Genomic DNA, 21,922 nt, shown 5'->3' with positions numbered 1-21,922 from the left:
TACGACTCTAATGGCAGAAAGTGAAGAGGAACTAAAGAGCCTCTTGATGAGGGTGAAAGAGGAGAGTGAAAAAGCTGGCTTAAAACAGCATTCAGAAAACTAAGATCATGGCATCCAGTCCCATCACTTCATGGCAAATAGACGGGGAAAAAGTGGAAACAGTAACAGATTTTCTTTTCTTCAGCTCCAAAATCACTGTGGACATTGACTGCAATCACAAAATTAAAAGACACTTGCTCCTTGGAAGAAAACCTATGACAAACCTAGACAGCATATTAAAACAGAGACATCACTTTGCCAACAAAGGTCCGTACAGTCAAAGCTATGATTTTTCCAGTAATCATGTATGGATATGAGAGTGGGATCATAAAGAAAGCTGAGCGCTACAGAATTTATACTTTCAAATTGTGTTGGAGAAAGCTCTTAGAGTCCCTTGGACTGCAAGGAGATCAAACCAGCCAATCGTAAAGGAAATCAACCCTGGATATTCATTGGAAGGACTGATGCTGAAGCTGAAGCTCCGATCCTCTAGCCACCTGATGCGAAGAGTTAACTCATTAGAGAAGACCCTGATGTTGGAAAAGATTGAAGGCAGGAGGAGAAGAGGGTGACAGAGGATGAGATAGTTGGATATCTATCCTCAGATAGTCAAGACAGCATCACTGACTCAATGGACACGAGTGTGAGCAAACTCCAGGAGACAGGGGAGGACAGGGAAGCTGGTGTGTTGCCATCTACAGGGTCACAAAGAGTCGGGCAAGACTTAGCAACTGAACAACAGCAAAGAGGACACGATGACACATATGCCCTCTGGCAGGACAGATCCAGGATCTAAAAATGCACATGTCAGCTGGACCGTCCATCCCCAGACTGGGACATTTGCCCAGGCATCAGTCAAGGACCCGGCCATCACCAAGCCCCGGAGGGACTCCCTGGACTCTCCCAGGGACCATCTTCACTTTAGCCAGCTCCCACCCAAGGGAAGCTTATGGGAATTAACTTGAAAGAGTGGCTCAGGTTTCCTCCATCCAGAACAAGGACATTCTGAATAGAAATAAGTGAAGCCCCTGCAGTGCGATTCTGTCAGTTTTTGAAAGTAAATAGCTTTGCTACCGACAAGAGCAAGACGACGTTTATTTCCCCTCCTCCTGTCACAGAGCATTAATTGAGTTGTGCAGCCACTTTACAAGGCGGTACCACCAGCAGGACTTCCAGGGGTCGGGAGAAAAAAGTGGAAGAAAGCCAGGACAGGTAGGAGGAACCAAGGGACCCGAGAGAGACCCCTACTCCCTACATGCCTCGTGTGCGTCCTTGTCAAGCCACTGGGGCATGTATCATGTTGACGTGGGAGAAATGGGAAACAAAAAATGATGTTGGATAAACAGATGCTACTTCTTTTAACACAGGTATTCATTCATTCTTTCGTTCACTTTTTAATAAACAGCCATTGGCCGCTCACCCTGTCCCAGATGCTGTGCTAAGGATTCGATTTAATCTTGCAAAGAGCAGTATGAAATAGTTATTCTTACCCCTATTTTTTTTTCACAGAAGGCAATTAAAGCCCCTGAATCACGTTAAGCAACTTGCTCGATCCAGTTGGATCAGCTAATTGAGTAACAGAGCTAGGATAAGCCTTCCGCTCACCACTTCTGTCCTACATACAGCTCCGGAGACACCAGTTCTTTCAAAGTAGGCTTTGCAAAAGAGCTGACACCAACTGGTTCTAAAATAATGTCGGTTCCTCAACTGAATTTTGGAAGGATCTTGAGATGGGCACTTGGAGACTGCGACGTGTCCACCCCATCATTCCTTCTGCTTCTTTGGACCCAGATGTTGTTCACTGTGTGGGAGAAGGACCCATCCGTTGGGGAGGGGATACCTCTCGCCTCTCACTCCTGCCTAAGGGCAGAGCTCACCCCATGCCTGGAGAAAGCAGAACCATCTAAAGGAACAGCTGGGGTATTCACTGCTGTTTTCGATAAGGAGCATCTAGTCCTCGAGGTGAGTCCTGGGCAAACATCAGATGCCAAAAAAGAAAATGCTCATTACGACCGAAACTTTTGTGCATTTACTCATCAGGGCTGGGAAATCTGAGGCTCCGAAATCCTATGGCTGCCTGTACTTTGTTCCACGGCTGCAAAGGTAAAAAAAAAAGAAAAAGTCATTACCTCCCTAGGAACACATACTCACCTTCTGAATGCCTTTTTTTTTTTAAACTCTGGCTCCAGTTCCTAATTTTGATTCTATGTGTGTTTAACCACAACATAAAGAACAGGATGAAAAGAGGGGGAGGCTTTTCCTCACCAGTTAGAGTGTCAGAGGCCCAAGCTCCACATTCTGCCCAGTCCCACCAACTCAAAGCCCCCCGTGTTAAATATATGGCTACAGACATTAAATATGGGCTTCCCAGGGGGTGCAGTGGTAAAGAATCCACTTGCTAATGCAGGAGATACAAGAGAATTGGGTTTGATCCCTGGGTTGGGAAGATCCCCTGAGAAGGAAGTGACAACCCACTCCAGTATGCTTGCCTAGGAAACCCCATGGGCAGAGGAGCCTGGCATGCTACAATCCATAGGGTCGCAAGAGTCAGACACGACTGAGCACCCAGGATAGCATAGAGATGCTAAATATATGACTATATATTTCTTCTACTGTGGACTCTTGACTACTGCTCTGGCAAAGAGGACAAGAGGTGACGCAGAGAAAACTAGAATTTTGCTTTTCGCAAATTGGGTCGGGAGGAATGAGCCATTCCAGGCCAGGCATGGAAGGGGATTCCTAGGAAAGCCAATGGACCAAGACAGTGTTAAGCAAAGCGTGGCACTGCATGAATAGTTCACAAGATGGCACCGGGATGGACAACTGAATGAACCCTCTGTGAGGATGGGGTTGTGGTGGGGGGACTTTTTTGTTCTAGAAACAATCGAGATCAGCTGGCCCCTACCAGGAGCTCAAAGACTGAATGAATGAACATGTGAATGAACAGATACTTCAATGTACAAGTATTTCAATGTCTATTGGGAAAAATACTATCACAGCTGTGATATGATGGGATGTCTTGATTCATTTATTAGTGTGTTTATTTGGGGTTTAGACAGTCTACTTTGAAGTTCAACACATAAGTGAATACTAAGTAGATATCAACTGTTGTTGATGAGTGAATTGGCAAAAATTAGGAAAGGGATGCTTGAATAACATTTGAGAAACTCTGGGCCACATTCATTGTTTTTGATGTAACAAGGCCACTCACTGTCTAAGTACCATGATAGGGTCTTGACAGAAGACACCAGCAAGACTCTTGGAGCTCCACAAAGAATGTCTTACTTAGGGCTTCCGTCAAAAACCTCTCTCCACTTGCAATCGCAAAACCTGTCTCCAAGGGTCCCACAGAACAACTCAGGAGTGGTTTTGTCTTGATTGTTCACTGGACACTCATTTCTGTCTTTTCTCCTTTTTTCAATGTGGCCCAAGAGGGTAACAGGCTTCCCTGGTGGCTCAGATGGTAAAGAATCTGCCTGCAGTACAAGAGACCTGGGTTTGATCCCCAAGTCAGGAAGATCCCCTAGAGAAGGGAATGGCAACCCACTCCAGTATTCTTGCCTAAAGAATTCCTTGGACAGAGGAGCCTGGTGGGCTACAGTCCGTGGGGTCGCAAAGAGTCAGACACAACTGAAGGGACTAACACACACACACTCATACACACACACACACACTCATACACACACACACACACACACTCATACACACACACACACACACTCATACACACACACACACTCACACACACACACACACACATCTTTTACATACAGGCTTCCCAGGCGGTGGTGCCATTGGTAAAGAATCCTCTTGCCAATGCAGGAGACACAAGAAACCCAGTTTTGATCTCTGGGTTGGGAAGATCGAATGGAGAAGGAAACAGCAACCCAGTGTTCTTGAAGGGAAATCCCATGGACAGAGGACCTGGAGGGCTACCGTCCATGGGGTCGCACAGAGTTGGACACGATGGAGCAACTAACACTTTCCAGAGGGTAACAGAAGCCGCCTGCTATCCACAGAGACCACCGCACTGGCAGCTGACCCAATTCCACCACTTACTGTCTCCCTCAGTCGCTTACATCCTCTTTTGCAGACAAGGCAGGTGGACTTGCTCTTCTCCATTCATTCCTGAAACACCTTTCTCAACAACTCACACATCCCCAAATCCCTTATCCTCAGGTCAGGAAAATCATCACTTTCCTCCTGGGATTCACACTGACCCAGCCATCAGCTAAAGCCCAACAACCAATAACTGCTGCTGATCCTCACCCATCACCCCATTTATTTCCTGCACAGCACTCTCCATGATCTGAAAACACCTCTTGATCCACTTACTTCTGCACCATCTACTCTTTTACTAGAATGTCAGCTCCAGGGTGGCGGAGATCTTCCCTAACCATTGCGCGGTATCATCCTTGATGCTTGGAAACCATGTTTTGCGTGGACAGATGAAAGATTGGATGATTGGATTTACACACATGTAAATGTGTGTAAATCACGTGTAAATCATGATTTACACACGTGTAAAAAGCATGGACAGTCACTGCCTCCTCTGGCTTATAAATACATTCCTCCTCTCGCTTCTCAGGTTCAAATGCATTCACTCATTCATCCATTGCACATTTTATTTTAGTTGGACAACTACTATGTCTCAGACTTTCTTCTAGGCATGGTAGGTAGAAGAGAACAGAAATGGAGGCATCTCTGCCACTATCTTGCGTGCAGTCTAACAGGTCAGGACAAGCCGAGCAAAACTCCTTCTAAACCATCTGATGCTTAACAAATATTACGAGTAAAACTAACACGATATTTACTTTAACAAATATTAAAAGTAAATTAACAAGAGAGCACTCAGAAGTAGGGTCCCGGGCAATAACAGAACATCATCATCTTTTGCCCTTTTCCAGCCGAGATCCATCAGTCAGGGCCACAGTATGCCAGGAAGAGCAGAAACAGCAATGAAACCTTTTTTTCCCCAAGCTGTTTCAGGAACCAGAAAGTTTTAACCACAGAAGCACTTTCCCAAGCCTATAACAGGCTCGAGAATGGAACTGAGGGTCCTTTGGAAAAACCCTTCTCTAGGAGTTTCTTCCTACAGGAGGTCTGCTTGTTGCCCCCAGCTCGCCTGCACTCAGCGTGGTTGAAGGGCCGAAGCAAAGGCCCTCCTGAGCTATTGTGTCTGAGAGCTCACCCCACTGACGCAGCCCCTCTGGACTGGGCCAGGCCAGGCCAGCCACATCAGGTAGACAGTCCCAGAGGAAACGCCCAGCCCTGCCAAGTTCTCGTGGGGCAGCGCACAGGGAAGAGGATAACTTTACTGATGAATGGAATTTTCTTTGCCTTTCTTCAATGAATTAAACAGCACACTGGGACACCTCTCCCCGTCCGTCAAAAAGGTCTCTACAGAAGGGGCGATTACGCCCACACTTTGTCATCTCTGCTCATTCACAGGACAACCTCCTCTGCGTGTCGCGCCGACGAACCAACCTGATTTTGTTTACAAGGCAGCAATTTCTCTTCCAGAAGACTATTATTTGCCTGACAAACGACACTGTTTTCATCCGGCCAAATATGAATAAACAAGCATTACGTTTTCTCTTGGGGGCAGGGAGCCTGGTTAAATGAATCAGAAAACCCTAAAAAAAAGATTGTCTACCCTCCGTCCATCAGTTACTGGACAATTACTCAAGGGCCGGCTGCAAGGAAAACAGATGGCGTGAGTGTTAATAGGATGGGCTTTCTGGACTTGGGTAAAGGCAGAAGCCGCCGGGTGTCTGTTCTGACACGGGGAACCGCCACGACATGGCAGACAGAGCTGCCGAACGGCGCAGGACTCGGGTCTCTGGACTGACGGACGCTTACGGTTTTCAGGAGTGAATGCTGGATGAAATATTCTCCAGGCTGACATGGCCCAAGGAACCCTGTAGTGCTTCCCCACCCTGCTTCACCACAGATCCCTAAAAAAGGAGGAAAACAGAGGGTGAGCCTCGGCCCACCTGAGATATGGGTCTTTTACATGGCAGACAAGAGCCCAGTACTTCATGTCTTTCCCCCTTCATTGGAAAAATCGGAGAAACTAGGAAAATTGGTTAATTAGCCAGTTTATGACACGCGGTCTCTCTACAAAGAGACACGAGGTCCTCGGTTCTATCAGAGAGCCACCCAGGCTTGGGCAGAAGCTCATTCCAGCCACTTAAATTCCTTAAACAATTCAGACATGAAGATAATCTATCCTAATTCTTTTCTGCATTATTGACACTATTGACTCCCCCCGATCCACAGCACGATCTAATAAATCAACACGGGATTAAGCCGAGAAGAAAGAAGGTGATAAAATGCCATTTGGTCCTCTATAAATCATCAGACGAAGCAGCACAAGGTAAGTAACTAGAATGAGAATTGAACTTCTCTGCACACCATCATTGTTACAGCCTCCCTAGCGTGTCCCAAATTTATAACCGCGGCAGGTGCACGGGGGTGAGCGCCCCCCACCCCGTCCCCACTGCCTTGGTGTAAGAGCCATCTTCCTGGCGACTCGGAGCTGAGATCTGCTTTCTAATTAAAGACAGAAAAGGGTTGATATGCAGGTTTCAGTTCAATCGCTTTCGATCTGAAGGTGTCCATGGTGAGCAATGACTTCATTTACCAGGAATTACCCTTTGTACAAACCACTTCACTATTTAAAACAAACCACATGGATCATCATTAAGTGGGGAAAAATGACCGATCGGATATTGACAGTGGCACCGTCCACTGCAGGGGACCCCCCCTGCCCCCTCCCTTTTAATGTAGAATTTAAGCATTTGACTTGTTTTCAAATTGAAGCTGATAAAAAGGTTCTCAGTGAAAAGGATCTGACAGATGAGAAGCTTTCTTAGAACAGGACTGGGAGACACTGATGGGGGTTTAGGAAGTGGGGAAAATGAAGTTAATATGCTACTGATCCTCTCCCAGAGAGTTAGTACTGAGTGTAAAACAGCTCTAGGGGAAGTGTGGCATGCAGTGTGAGTCAGGCAACAGCCCTTGTCCATTCTGTCCATACGCTTACCATACTTAACTATGCAATGCTCTTCGGCGCACACCCTGTGACTTTAGGATAGACATCAAGCATCTCTTGGTGTTTTTTTTTTTTCTTTTGGTTGTTGTTATGAGGAATGTGTGTGTGTGTGTGTGTGTGTGGTTGTTTTCTATTTCTCTGTGAAAAACACTACCTATTCTCTTTTGACCCGGCTTGTAGTAAGCCCCTGAAAATTCTGAATCTGTATTCAGAATTTTCCCTCCAAGTCAGACTGTTGAAATGGCTACCTGCTTTGGAAAGCTGGGCAGATTCTGTACTGGGGAGGTGTGAGTTTGAAGTTCACTTGGGAGAAGTAGATTCACCATCAACGAAGACACCAGATAAAGATGCTGCAGTGTGTCAAGAATGGAGGCTGAAACAGAAACTTGCCCTAGAGGGCAAGACCAAACCCAGAACTGTTACAAAGCTCGCCTGTCCCATCCACCTTAAAAATGGTCCAGGGCCCCAAGATCGCCGCTCCACCCTAGAGGAATACAGATGTGGGTACATCTGTATGTGATGACATCATTGGCCTCGAGATCTAGATGCCAAAGGACCACTTGACATGATCCCAACTGTAGTAACATCTCTAATGTGAAAAGAGAGGAGAAAAAGGAAAAAAGAAAGAAATTGTAACTGTAGGAAAATACCCACCTAAAGTAGAGTCACTGGGGAATAGCAATCAATGAAATGGAATAAGTCAAATAATTTCGACACCAAAGTTGCCTCTTCTTTGGCCTGAATAAACAAGTTTGTTTTCTTTTTTGTTTTTTTGTGGCAAAATGGTTATGTCGTTTTCACTTGGTCATTCAGGCTAAACACGATGCTGAGGAATACAGATTGATTTTTGCTTTTATGAGTTGTCTTAGGAACAAATCTGGGAGGGTTTAGGAAGAGAGGTGAGATGTCAAGGCTAAGGCAAAGAAAACGGATGACGAAGTCATTTTCCTTCAATACTGGATGAGAAATAAGCACCATCAGAAGCTTCATTCCAGGAAAATGTATTTTAAGGAGGACTCAGGGGCCCCTAATTAGAGTGTGTGCCTTTAGAAAACAGAATGATAATGCTTCCAAAATAAGAGTCGTGTTTTAATTATGGTCTTATGTAACTGGTGATCTGAATGATCAAGACTCCTGAAATATGTTTATTTCTAAATAATAATAAAAGAAAAATGTCTCCAATGAAAGTGTCATTTATCATCAATATGGCCCCATCCAGCCATCTGATCAGCTTTGAAAATACAGATTTAGCCCTCCGGTCATCAAAATTAAATAGAGATACAGTGATAGTTATAGATTAATAGCAGATAGAAAACACTGTAGAGTCGTACAACAGGAGATGTATAGATGGTGACAGTAAGTGGTTCGTGGAGACTGATGTGAACTCTTTCACACCCTTCATCAGCCAACTGTCCGGACTGCTAAATAAAAGCAATGACAGGAGACGTGTCCACAGACTATCACGCCAGCTGTGGTGAGGAGAGGTGACCTGAAGATAAAGCTCTCCCACCCTGAGAGGGAGCCTTTAGCGAGGTGGAATGTATGGCTGGAAAACCTGGTTCTCAACCTGACAGGCAAAAATACATGTCTGCCTGACCATACTTCAGGCATGAAATGAAACTCAGGAAAAATGCACACACACAGACACACACACAGATACACACACCGCATTCCGATGCATGTCGGCATCACCTTATCAGGGCTTTCATAGAAAGCATTATAAGCCCTGTCAGAGATTGGCAAGAGGGTGCCTTCCACAGTGCGTGTCAAAGCCCACCTTCATCTACTGCCATATGGAACCACAATGCTGATTCGGTCACTTCTAAACATGTGTGATGGCTGCCAAGATCCCCCTTGAACCACCCTTTTCTAGAGCAGGAATGTTTCTCCCCCTCCTCCATAGACACTGCCTGACTGATGTTAAAAACCCCTGCCTTCCTCCTAGATAACTTGTCCTTTTCAAGGCAAGAATAACCTCTCATTCAAAGTCACTGTCTTCTTTCCTAAGTTATGCCCCCCAAAGCAAAGCCATTTAACAATCAGAAGGAAGAAACATGAATTTATTCTTAAAAACAAAAAAGAAACATGCATAAAGAAACCGTGAGCACACTGAACACTTTGTAGTATTTTACTTGCTAGGTAATGCTTCTCAAATTGATTAATAAACAACAGGAAAGAAGTGAGTACGGTAGGCAAAAGATCAGCTCATATTAATAATCTGATTAAATTCAGCTGAGGTTTAGCATTTGTAGAAAGCTCCTTAGGAGACTCTTCTGGTGGGTAACTGGTATAAAACACACACACCCAACACACACACACACACACACACACTCACAGCAAAGGCACAGAAATGGTAGAAGCAGATGAATCACATCATATGTTACCAATAACCTCTTGGGAAATGTTTCCTGGCACAACTTACTTAATGACAAACGGGATAAAACACTATTTAAAAGGATAAACCAGTTTGGCCCTAAGATAGTAAAACAACGAGAAAAATAAAAAAAGGTTGTTCTCCAAAAGACATGAAAGAGAAAACGCGCCCAAGAAATATTTTTTTCTGGAGGCAACCAACTTGATGACAAATTACCCAGATGTTCAAAGCAGAATCTTGACATTTTATGAATACGCAGGGTCTTTGGAGCACGAGGCCCCTTGGAACACTTGTAAAGGAAGTTTAGTCAACCACAACCACACACATTTAACACATGAGACTCTTGAAGGGAGTCAGTGGAAAAACAGATTAAAAGACTCCAAGCAGGTTAACTCTTCCTAGAGCAGGATCCGTGATCCTAGGAAGGGAAAAGGATTTCTTCAACTCTGCCAGTTTACATCCACAAGCCCTGTCCAGTGAGACAGAGCTGGGCTAGTCACCCCACAAGGCAATACTGAGCCTGTTTCCCAAACCTTGGAACCAAGTTAAGCGGTCACCCTACTAGTGAAAAAAGGGGGGGAAAAGAAGGTCAGAGGGAAACACCCAGAGAAAGACAAGAGAGTGAAAGATTCTGAAATAGACACAGAATGGAAAATAAAACGCAGAACTCATCAACAAGACCGTTAAGGGAGCGTGGGGGGCGGGGGGAGCCTTTTTCCATGCCAACAAAGACTGCATCCTAAACCACTAGCCTTCATCACAGCATCCCCTGTGAGTTTACACACAGGTTCCGGGGGCTGACACGCTCCAGAAAGCCGAAGGCTTGGGTCCCCCGCGGGCGGAACATAGCACAACCCAGACAAACTTAAGGAAACAAAAATACTCAGCACCTACCCACCGACATATATGTTTTTTGCACTCCTTATTAAAGCGGCTGAATGAAAACTCCAGACACCCAAATGCCTCCGCAAAGACCCAAACTCTTAGCATCAAAGAGGTCTTAGGCTCATATCGCCACTGGACGCACGGACACGAGAAAGAATGCGAGTGATTAAAAAAAAAAAAAATGCAGTTTGCAATTTTAAACTCCCGATACCCAGGTTCAGAATCAGGCGTTCAAAGTACCCAGAAAGCAGCAAACACAGCCAGGCGCGGGGTGTCCGGGCTCCACGGAGAACTAGGGGCTCCGATTCCCACCCCTCCGGTCCACACGCAAGCATTCCCCGTTCCCCAAACCCATCCAAGGTACCAGAGCGCTTCCCAACGACTCGGGTACCCAGGCCGCCGCCGCCGCCGAGCCCCAGGGAAGCAGCCACCGAGGGAAGAAACGCGCGCCTTACCTGCTGTAAGTACATAAAAGTCAAGGCACACGAGAGCTGGGGACACATGCCCACGTTGGGGAGCGCCACGCAGGTGGCCCCCGTCAGAGGATGCTGCATACTGGCGCCCGCCGAGCACGAGTGGGCACGCTCGCATGCAATCGCCGCTGCTCTTTGCCTGGCCGCTACAAATTTTTTTTTTTTTTTTAATTTTGCTGATTATCTAAGTCAAAACCCGGCGCCTGTCTCCCTTCTCTCTCTCTCTCTCTCTCCCTCTCTCTCCCTCCCCCCCGCCGCACCCCGCGCGTCGGTCCGTCCCTCCTCCCTTGCGTTCCTTCCCGTAGGTTGTGCTAGATCCCGGCGGCGTTCATCTCTTGCCTCCAACTAAGACACTTGAGAGGGCCGGGCAACTATTTTGTTCCTTTCGTGGCTGTAGCTGGTTTTTTGTTTTTTTTTTTCCTTTCTGGTTGTTGGGCCTGCTTTCTGAGGCCCCGCAAAGTGGAGGGTGTCTCCTGGCCCCCCGCCCCCGCGAAGATGGGAAAACCAGCAAAGGCAACTTCTATTGAAGGTAGAGGGGGCGGAGGCCCTCCGGGAGATGCTGAGTAGTGGCGGGGGGCCGTGGGCGGGGGGGAGAATGGAGCTAAGGGCGACAGAGAGGGAGGGGAGAGAGAGAAAAAGAGAGAGAGGGAGAGATTTAGACTCACACCGAGGCTCAAGCCGCTGATGCTGAAGCCGCGTCTCCTCATTTGTCAAATGGGCCCAGGGGCAGGGTTGTTTTTTTTTTTTTTTCCCCCCCCCTTTTTTTTTTTTTTCTTTCTTAACGACTCACCAAAATTCAAATTGTGTCTGCTAAAAATCTCCGCGGGGCGGGCGAGGAAGCGATCGAGCGCCCCACACCGCCAGCATCCAGGCAGGCTGGACAATTCGTGCGATGGGAGCTGGGACCCAGAGTCTAGATGTGGGGTGGCGGCGGGGTGTTTGCCCGGCTCGGTTGGCAAATAAACACAGAAATGGGATTCCCCCTCGTGGGAGTGCTGGGAGGACGCCTAGGGGCTGGGGGGCGGGAGGGGGCGGCCAGGGGGAGCTGGGGGCTGTTGCGGGCGCTCGAGGCAGGGAGGTTGGTGGGGGTCCCCGCACCCCGGGCAGGGCGGCCCAGGTGGCGCTGCACCCCCCGGGCCTTCGGGGCGCCGCTTTTTGCTCTGCGCCTCCCCTTGGCTGAGCCAGCAGCGGGGCGCACACCACCCAGCCCGAGACTGGGATGGGAGAAACCGCCCTGAACGGGGCTGGGGGCTGGCGTAGAAATCAAGCCCCTCTTCGAAGACCACCTCCAGCCCTACGGCCAATTCAAGGGGGCTTATCTCTCTCTAGGATCCCCGCTCTTTTCAAATTAATAAACGCGCAGGGTGGGCAAGTCCGGATTTGATCAGCGATGACTCTGGGCTGCAGCCCCGAATAACCCCCGATCAGGGGTTATTTATTTTATTTTCCTGCCTGGCCAGCCCTCCTCGGGCCAGCATTAGCATTCCACTCTTGCAAAGGGGCTCCCCCCCTCCCCTCTATTTTATGAAGTAATAATTATTCATTAGTAGATTTCGTTAGTCTTTATGCAATAAAATAGGATGTGATCTGCAAATCAAAAGAAAATATTAAGACTCTAAGGAGTCCTTGGTCCCCCATGGCGGTGGGGGCGGGGTGGGGTGGGGAGGAGGGGAAGCACGTTCTGGGCGGCAGGAAAACGATCAGAAATAGTAGTCCTATTTTGTGATATAGATTTGGACCCAGCAATTGGGATTTTCTTTTTCAGAGCAAGAGGCTGTATGAACAGTATCTCTTTTGATTGCTGGGTTCCTTGCAAGAAGCCTTGCAGGGGTAGTGGGTGCCATCGCCCTGAAGGACAGGGCAGGGGACTCGCCACCAGGGGCAACCCCACTGACCTTTCTGGGAGGCTCATGGGGATGTTCGGCCAAATGACAGTTTCCCAGGCATCAGCTTCACGAGGCACAACTCACTCTGCAGGCTAATCAAAATGCTTTCTGAAGAAAAGGCAATTAATTACACCACAGCTCCATTTTTTGTTGTTGTTGTTCTGTTGAGACACCATCAGTAACCAAGTCTTCACTCGGCCAAACACTAGGCCCCGACCTGGCTGTTTTCTTTCTATCCCTCACCTTGCAAAACCAGTTTCTCCAACACCCTGGGACTCTCACATTCCCCCTCAGTTTAAAGGGGGCACCCTAGGATGCTAAACCCTAAACAGAAGTTTGTCTGAAGGATTAAGGGAGAAGAGACTGGTATCTTACACTGTTTTTTGGGGAGTGGGGGCGGGGGTGGGGTGGTGTAGTGATTGAAAAATCCTTCCTATACTTTGTCTCAGTTCATCAGACAAGGTCTGATTTACCAATAAACTGATTCAATTTTTTTTAACTGTCTTTTCTTACTCTCTGCCTGTCTTTTTTTTTTTTTTTTTTTTTTTTTTTTGGTAAAATTTTGCAATTCTCAAAATCAGAGGGAAAACCATCCCACAAAACACAATCTGGAATGAAAGGTCAAAGATTCTGCCTATCCCATCTTTCCCATCGCCTTCCCATTCTCTCCTTTTGCCTTAAGCAATCTGCTGTACTGACAGGGGTTGGTCCTGCCTGTCTTTTTTTTTTTTTATCCCTTGCTGGCACTGGAAAAACCTGCAAAGGCCCCAAGAAGAGGACAGAATTTCCCCCTCAGCTCATTTTCATAAGAAACACGATAAATAATACATGGCACTTTAATAAGACCTTATCTGAATGGTTTAATGAAAAACAAATACATTATGTAAGGAACCAATAACTGCTCTCAGCTGCACTGAGCCAACACTGGTTTGCGCGTCCGTTTTTCTCCCGAAAGTTGAAAACTCTCCGTGGTGATTGGATTCCTACAGACCCTTTTTGCAATAATGGCTCCCAGTTTCCCCCTTAGACTTAGGTCTCGCAGCCAGGGGAACTGGAAGCCGGCAAAGGGAAACCGTAGAATCCAGACCATATAAACGCGTCTCAAGATGATCCCCGGCCAGGCTGCATTCCCTGGATAACCAAGTCAGAACGTCCCTGCGCAAGTGCATGCAAACAAATTCATGCAAACCTGACTACGCACACAGCCAAGTACACAGCCCATCAACACAGATACAAGACAGGGCAGGAAAGATTTTGCAGTGACCAAGAAACGCACACAGCATCGGGTGACCCCAAATCAAACGGTAACTCCCCAGCTGCAACTATGGCTCAGTGGAAAAAAACTCTGCTAGCCTTTTAAGCAGTGTCTGGGGATGCTGAATTTGAATTCCATCTCAACAGAGACTGAGAGAGAGCCACATCAATGCTACTAGCTCCCAAATGATTCTTCTATTATACATGAATAAATGGGAGACGCGGGGGAAAGAAAATACTCTTCTCTCTCCCTACAAAGAATGTCCGGGCACTCAGTGTCACTTGGGTGTATATTCTGAGTTACATTCAAGGGCCGCCCTCCTGCTTTCTCAACTACAAGGAGCCGTCATGGAATGCTTACCCTGTAGGAAGCAGAGAGTGTGCAGGAAGATAATGAATAATGCCGTCTTCAGATGGAACTTGACCCACACAACAGTGCTGGAACTTTTTCCTTCGCTCAAATTTGCCATCTCTTCAGAATAATAAAAGAAACATTTTTTTTCTTTACTCCCTTTCATAATCCCTTATTCTAAGTTTCTAAGACTGTCAAAAAGCAGGTATTCAGCTAAAGAAAGATTTTCTATGGAAGTTGCCCTGCCTCAAAGCAAAAAAAAAAAAAAAAAAAAAAACAACTTCAGTTAGACAGAAGGAAGGCCTTCTTGATCTTAAATGCAATTTTCTGTTCGAAGGCTAGGCATAAAGTGACTGAGAAGTATTTTATTCTCACTTCCAAATTTTGATACAGCAACAACAATCTTCAGGAGAGTGAGAGTGAAGTCTCTGTAGGGAACTGGTTGTTGTTATCTCTATCACAAGCAGGTTAAGTCACCTACTTGTGCAAACATTTGAACGCTATTTAGTGGGCGTTGGTTACACTCAGGCACTGATCTAGTCCCTAAGGCTGCATCAGTGGGAGAAAGCAAAGATCCCTGACATCGCATGGTTTACATTCTGGTGGGAGTGTCATCAAGCACAGAACAAAGATTAGAGTATGTCGATTGTACAGAATACAGAAGGTGATGAGTGCTGTGCAAAAAAATAAAAGAACAGGATCACAGCATCAGGGACACCAAAGATAAGGAAGTTTGGGCAGGTGGCAGTAAATACTGTATAAATTGGTGCTCACTCTGCAAATGCAGTTTCAGCTTGACAGGTACACACTGCTATGTTTAAAATGGATAACTGACAAGGACCTCCTGTACAGCACAGGGGACTCTGCTCAATATTCTGTAACAACCCAAAAGGGAAAAGCATTTGAAAAAGAACAGATACATGTATAACTGAATCACTTTGCTGTGCACTTGAAACTAACAGAACATTGTTAATCAAGTATGCTCCCATGTACAATACGAAGTTAAAAAGAAAAAAAGAAAAACCTTGCATCCTCACCCTTTCCACTCTGATTGCCAAGCCCCAAGTTTGCTAAAATATCAGTTCTGGAGTTCTCATGGGTCAGTCCACCGAGAGTGGCGGTGGGAGAGTTTGACCCTATCAATGCATAAACATGGGGAAGATTCCCACCTGCAATGTTGTCCATTTGAAGTGCAGGGTTTAATACAGTGTCTGATATATTGTAGGGACTCAGAAAATACTGCATTAGGGGATAGGTGGATGGATGTATGGGTAGACGGATGGATGGATGGATGAATGAATGACCACAACAGCAATTTGGAGCAAATGACCTCTAGCTATCTCTTTCTTTTCAAGAAACACACAGATTCTAAGTTTTATTTACTTTTTAGCTCTCTCTATATTAAGCTGGCTTCTTGGCCTCTAGAATGAGGTCTCAGCCCCTGATGGTCCCTCGGGGCTACCCTGGTGAAGCCCTACTCCCCAGACAGCTCTTTTGGAAAAGTGTCCCCACTCCGTGGTGCAGAGTTGGAGAACCAGGGTTCAGCAGGGCTCAGATGATGAGCACGGCGTTCTTTCAGAGTAAAGGGCTGTGTCTCAGACAGACTGGATTCCAACCATTCAGACACAATTGCTCTGCATGTAATGACAGGGTTGAGGCTGGAGATCAGAGTCCACTTCTGAGTCAAGGACCCTCGAACTCCACGAGCTTCCCTGGAAACACAAGTGCAAGGATGCTCAGTTCATAACTAGCTCGCATCACACAAGCTCTTTTCAAAATTATACTGGCTGTTTAGAAGAGTTAACTATGATCCTTTGTCCATAAGATGGGCATCAATTAATCAATAAAATCAGCTAGTTTAAAATAAAAAGCCGACTACCTAGAAATGATATCTCTGTGGAGAAATGGGGCATCTTCGGCACAGGTGATGAGAGTTAAAATTGGTACAGTACCAGAGATGACAGGCAGCATTCACTCTCAACATTTCAAATATACTTATCCTTCAACCTAATTATTCGAGCTGTACGTATGGGTCCTGTAAGACATTCCTGAGATGGGCACAGAGATACACATACTGGGATCATTTTTCCAGCGTTGCTTGTAAAAGCAAATGAACAGAAGCAATGGAAGCACGGTTTAGTAGAGTGTGACACACACATACAAAAAAGCTGTTAGAACGAGGGACATCTATGTGTCTCTCCTTGGAAAGATTTCTAAGAAAGATCTTTAAGAAGTTTCACGGCATAGATGATTAATTTCACAAATGAAGGGTCTTCCCTGGTGGTCCAGTGGTGAGGAATGCGCCTTCCAAGGCAGGGGACACAAGTTCCCTGGCTAGGGAACTAAGATCCACACTGTTGGTTTTGTTCAGTCACTCAGTCGTGCCCAACTCGTTGTGATCGCATGGATGCTATCACGCCAGGCTTCCCTGTCCATCAGCGTGCTTCAGAGCAGCTAAGCTGTCGGTCTGCAACTACTGAGCCCCAGAACCACAGCTAGAGAGACTGTGCACTGCAGTGAAAGATCCCGCATGAAAGTAAACTTTAAGTCATCAAACCTAAGAAATTTGGAAGTCCAAATTCATTTTCCTGGCACAACACATCTCATTACAAGTACCTCGAAAACATTAAGTAGGTAGGTAGATAGATGTTGATATACTGATATATATGTATACCTCAGATGAAAAAGAAAACCAAACTCAAAGTCATTTTAATCACGATCATGAATATAATGCTCATTTTAAAGACAAATAGTAATTTTGTAGGTGATCATTTCTGTCCAGTGAATACTGCAAAGCAATGTGGACTTAAACAGCTTTAAGGTCTTTGTATTTATTCAGAAAGACGAGATGGATACCAACTATTTATTAAGTAAAGTCACCAAAAATGATAATAAGGCAGAGATTTTCATGTTAAAAAAAAAAAGAGAAGAAAGATCCCGCATGATGCAACCGAGACCTGACATAGTCAAATAATAAATAAATGTGCTAAGATGTTTCAGTCGTGTCCAACTCTGTGCGACCCCATGGACTGTACCCGCCAGGCTCCTCTGCCCATGGGATTCTCCAGGCAAGAATACTGGAGTGGGTTGCCATTCTCTTCTCCAAATTAATAAATAAATATTTTTTAAACTTTCATATGTGAAAACCAAAGTAACCAGATAGCAACAAAACCCCCACCATCTCCTCATGCACATGTGTGTGTGTATGTGTGCGCAGTGCACAGACAGACGTGCACACAGGCATCTGTGGATGTCTGGCTATAAATACACATGTATATACACACGTGAAATGCATACAAAAGGATCTGAAAAGGCACAAGGGGTAAATTCAGTTACAGCTAGAGTAATGAGGTGGAAAAGGGAGGTTGGGGGCTTCCAAATTTTACTCTCTCTGTATGTTTCTGTTTGAATTTTCACAACACTGGATTTGTGCAGGACTTCTATAATAAAACGAAAAAATAAATTCTACTGGTACACTGCTGGCTCAATGGGTAAAGAATCTGCCTGCAATGCAGGAGACATGGGAAGATGCAGGTCAGATCCCTGGGTCAGGAAGATTCCCTGGAGGAAGAAAATGGCCACCCCTCCAGTACCTTGCCTGGAAAATCCCATGGGCAGAGCCTGACGGGCTACAGTCCAAAGGGGCACAAAAAGTTGGACGTGACTGAGCGACTACACTCGCGTGGTACAACGACTAACACTACTTCTATTATCTTTGTTGTCACTGTGAAGAACTCGGGTTACACGTTCCTAAGGAATACTTTTCTAAATGGTGGTAAATTTCCCTGGCTAGGCCACAAAAACCTGCTTAAACACACTACCAACCAAGAATAGTCTAGATAAATAGGCTAAGTTGCTTCAGTCATGTCTGACTCTTTGCAAGACTACGGACTGTAGCTCACCAGGCTCCTGTATCCATGAGATTCTCCAGGCAAGAATACTGGATTGGGTCACCTAGGTATACATGGCCACAATAAAAATGAGAAGCACATGTATCTTGGGTGTTGTACAGGGTTCCAGCAACTTAGAACCTCACCTCTGTTTACTACCTTGCTTCTTAGCAACCAGGTCTGCAGCTGACCCGGACAAAAACGAAAACAAAAGCACCAGCCCCACCACCTCCTCAAGTGCCAGTGATGCTGAGAAACAGACCAGTGAACAGGAAGCCTGACGATGCTGCTGTAGATGGTAAGGGCCAGAATCGGTGTGTAACCCCAGGAGGGACTGATTTGCAATCCCCCACTTCCTAGGGCAAGAGATGGTTTGTCTTGGTACCACGCTCAACATAACAGTTCAGGGAGATCTTTATGACGTACAGAACGAGTTGCTTGTTTTCTGTTCTGTTCAAACACCTCTTCCCTCAGGCCCCTTCCTCTCACTGCGTAGTTGCCCCCCTGGCTGCTAGCTGGTGTCCTCAGAGGGCAAGCCTGCAGCAATGGACAAGCCTTCCCCACTGTGTTGATCTGCTCTGTGCCAGCCACCAGAGCTTCTTCCTCTGCCTCTACTGCATCAAGAATCTCTGTAAACTGTCCTGGATTTCAGCCTGCACCCCAGAGAAAGACCCGGAGAGTCCCAGGGCTCGGAAAATAACTGCATGACCCTATCTGACCCTATCCTGGCCAGGGGAAGACTAGGGAGTTTACTGCCATCGAAGTGCGGCGATGCCCATGGTGGATGTATTAACAGTATTCCAGCTCCCAGAAACATACAAGCTGGGTCTATATTCAAGATGTGCTACTTACAGGGTCTGTACAGAGGGCATGCAAAGGAACCACTCTATGGCTCAGTTCTTTTATCTGTAAAACTGTTAGTTGCTCTGTCGTGTCTGACTATTTTGCAACTTCATGGACTGTAGCCTGCCAGTCTCCTCTGTTCATGGGTTTCTCCAGCCAAGAATACTGGAGTGGGTTACTATTCCCTCCTCCAGGGGATCTTCCCGACACAAGGGTCTGGGGTTGACTCGGGGTCTCCCACATTGCAGGCATATTCTTTACCATCTGAGCCACCAGGGAAGCCTCTTATCTTTAATAGGGGGCTAATAATAGCCCCCTCACAGAACTACAATGATTCTCAGATTTTTTTTCCTCCCTAATTCATGTAATAACTTTTATTGCAATAAAAGTTTGAAAACAATGAAGGGGGTTGCATGAAATTAATGGATAAATTTTTTTTTTTTTTTGGTTCAAGTTAGTATATTTGCACACAGGCACAAACGCACACACACATACAAACTCACACACACCATCTGTTCTCATCATCATCTCATAAAGGAAAGGGCATTTTGTACCCAAAAGTAAGAAGGACAGATCCTCAAAATAAAGGACAGCCTTTCAAATGGATTAAATTTAGGTCTATTAAAAATTTCACTAAATTGCCCTTAATTTTCTCATTTAGCTGCAGTCTGCTGAGAATGTCATTATGGAATCAGATGAATGGGTGGATCCATTTGGGAACCACTTAGAAAATGAGTGTAAAGTGCTTCTTAGCAAGGGCATAAGCACCCCAAAAATCAACAATACACATTACCTATTAAGGGGATGCTTGGAAATGATGAACAGTGAGAGACACAAGTTGGAATCACTAACCTCTTCACCCCCACAGACTCCCTGCAGTAGACCCAGCCAAATACCTTTCTCATTTCCGAGTTCCCTGAGCTACAGAGCAGCATGCCTTTCACATGGGAGAAGCTTAATCAAGGTCATACGGATTGGATTGCTGGTTTCCCTTTCCCCAATGACATAAGGATTGCAGCCTGCCCATTCAAGGCCACCGGAAATGATGGCTCTGATGGGGGGGTTGGGCGCTTCTTCTGGACCATATGGGGCTTCCCTGGGGGCTCAGATGGTAAAAATCCGCCTGCAAGGCAAGAGACCTGGGTCTGATCCCTGGGTCGGGAAGATTCCCTGGAGAAGGGAATGGCTACCCATTCTAGTATTCTTGCCTGGGAAATCCCATGGCCCACAAAGAATCAGACAGGACTGAGTGACTAACCCTTTCACTCTTTAAAAAAAAAACTTTCTGGCTCATATGAGGGTGTGTGGTGTAGTACAGAGGGTGGAATCCACCTTTTGGAGTCTCTCTTCTTGGGTGTGAAGTTCTGGTTCTCCCTCATTCTTCTATGGCTGCTATGAAATGTTGATGGAGTTATAATAAGTTCAGTTTCATTCAAAGAGGTGAAGAATAAATGTTAAATCACTCAGTCATGTCCAGCTCTTTGCGATTCCATGGACTGTAGGCCACCAGGCTTCTCTGTCCATGGGATTCTCCAGGTAAAAATACTGGAGTGGGTGGCCATTCCCTTTTCCAGGGGATCTTCCCATCCTAGGGATCAAATTGGGGTATCCTGAATTGCAGGCAGATTCTCTACTGTCTGAGCCACCAGGGAAGCCTCATTCAAAGAGGGAATGATGCTAATTTGGCCTTCCTAAATAAGTTGTTAAAACATAAATTAACATAGTACCTGTAAGTTCTGAGGTTGGTGCCTACCATCTAATAACCACTCATACAAACTAGCGACTATAATTATGACTTATTTTTCTACTCAGTCCCCAACCAGCTGCTGAAAGAGGCATTCCTCTTTTTTGCCAAAACTTACACAAACAAGACCAACAATATCAATACATTCATGGACTGAGTAACTTCAGATGCAATTGTTTTTGAGAATTTTTTTCAAATGACATGACATTCATATGAAAATGTATAGACATCACCTTTCTGCCCTGGTCCTCTGTACACACATTTTATTTAACCTTGCTAATGAATCAAACGAACACAAACTTTCACATTAGTCCTTGTCAACTAAATTCCTCAACGGCTGAATCTCACAAAATGTCAGGTCAAGTTCTTTTACTATTTTTGTGGAAACTGACTATGGTTAACACTTGTAATGAGATTGCTTATGGCCAGAGCAATAGATCTCTGTATCTATATAAACGTATATCTATTTATCTGCCAATCCTTATTTACCCTATCTGTCTATCTATCTCCTCACAAAACCTTGTAAAGTAGGTTTTACAGCTCGAGCTTACAGAAGAAGAAACTGAAGTTGCAAGAACTATGCTCTTGTCTCTGTAATAAAGAATGAGGGGTAGTGTTTTCAGAAAGGTCTGTTGAATTAAAAAGGCAGGAAGTATTCTTTCCATCGGCATGCTGTACCAGTAGTGGTAGAAATGTTGCATACAAAATCATGATTGCCATCATCATCATCATCATATTTGTCATCATTTGCAATACCTAAACTTCGCAAGCACTTCTCCAAAGCATTATTCTTTGTCAATTTGGCTGCAAGATTTCCTCTTCCAGGAATCTATCCTAGAGACCAGCTACCGAATTTTATGATGGGAGTTTCCTAGATTTCTAGTCCCTATTTACTAGAGGATGGGAGAAGTAAGTCCCGCCCCGACTTCCCTGTTGGCTCAGTGGTAAAGAATCCACCTGCCAATGCAGGAGATCCAGGTTCGATTCCTGGGTCGGGAAGATCCCCTGGAGAAGGAAATGGCAACTCACTCCAGTATTCTTGCCTGGAAAATCCCATTGACAGAGGAGCCTGGCGGGCTACAGTCCATAGGGGTCTCAAAGAGTTGGATGCATTTGAGCATGTGT

The 21,922-nt window shown here is 45.7% G+C and overlaps 1 protein-coding gene across 5 annotated transcripts in view; it reads right to left on the bottom strand.

The window, feature by feature from the left end:
• RBFOX1 (RNA binding protein, fox-1 homolog (C. elegans) 1) overlaps positions 1–10,975 on the bottom strand; it is a 441,591-nt gene extending 430,616 nt beyond the window's left edge. For all 5 annotated transcript variants that reach the window (XM_010840448.1, XM_010840441.1, XM_010840445.1 and 2 more), the window contains exon 1: positions 10,811–10,975. In XM_010840448.1, coding sequence (XP_010838750.1) covers positions 10,811–10,909 — 99 coding nt within the window. In that variant the 5' untranslated portion in view covers positions 10,910–10,975. The remainder of the gene's footprint in view (positions 1–10,810) is intronic.
• Between the last annotated feature and the right edge of the window lie 10,947 nt (positions 10,976–21,922).

This window comes from Bison bison, unplaced genomic scaffold (genome assembly GCF_000754665.1).
Source record: "Bison bison bison isolate TAMUID 2011002044 unplaced genomic scaffold, Bison_UMD1.0 scf7180017864144, whole genome shotgun sequence".
NCBI classification, from domain to species: Eukaryota; Metazoa; Chordata; class Mammalia; order Artiodactyla; family Bovidae; genus Bison; species Bison bison.
This window is presented reverse-complemented; position numbering and strand designations above follow the sequence as displayed.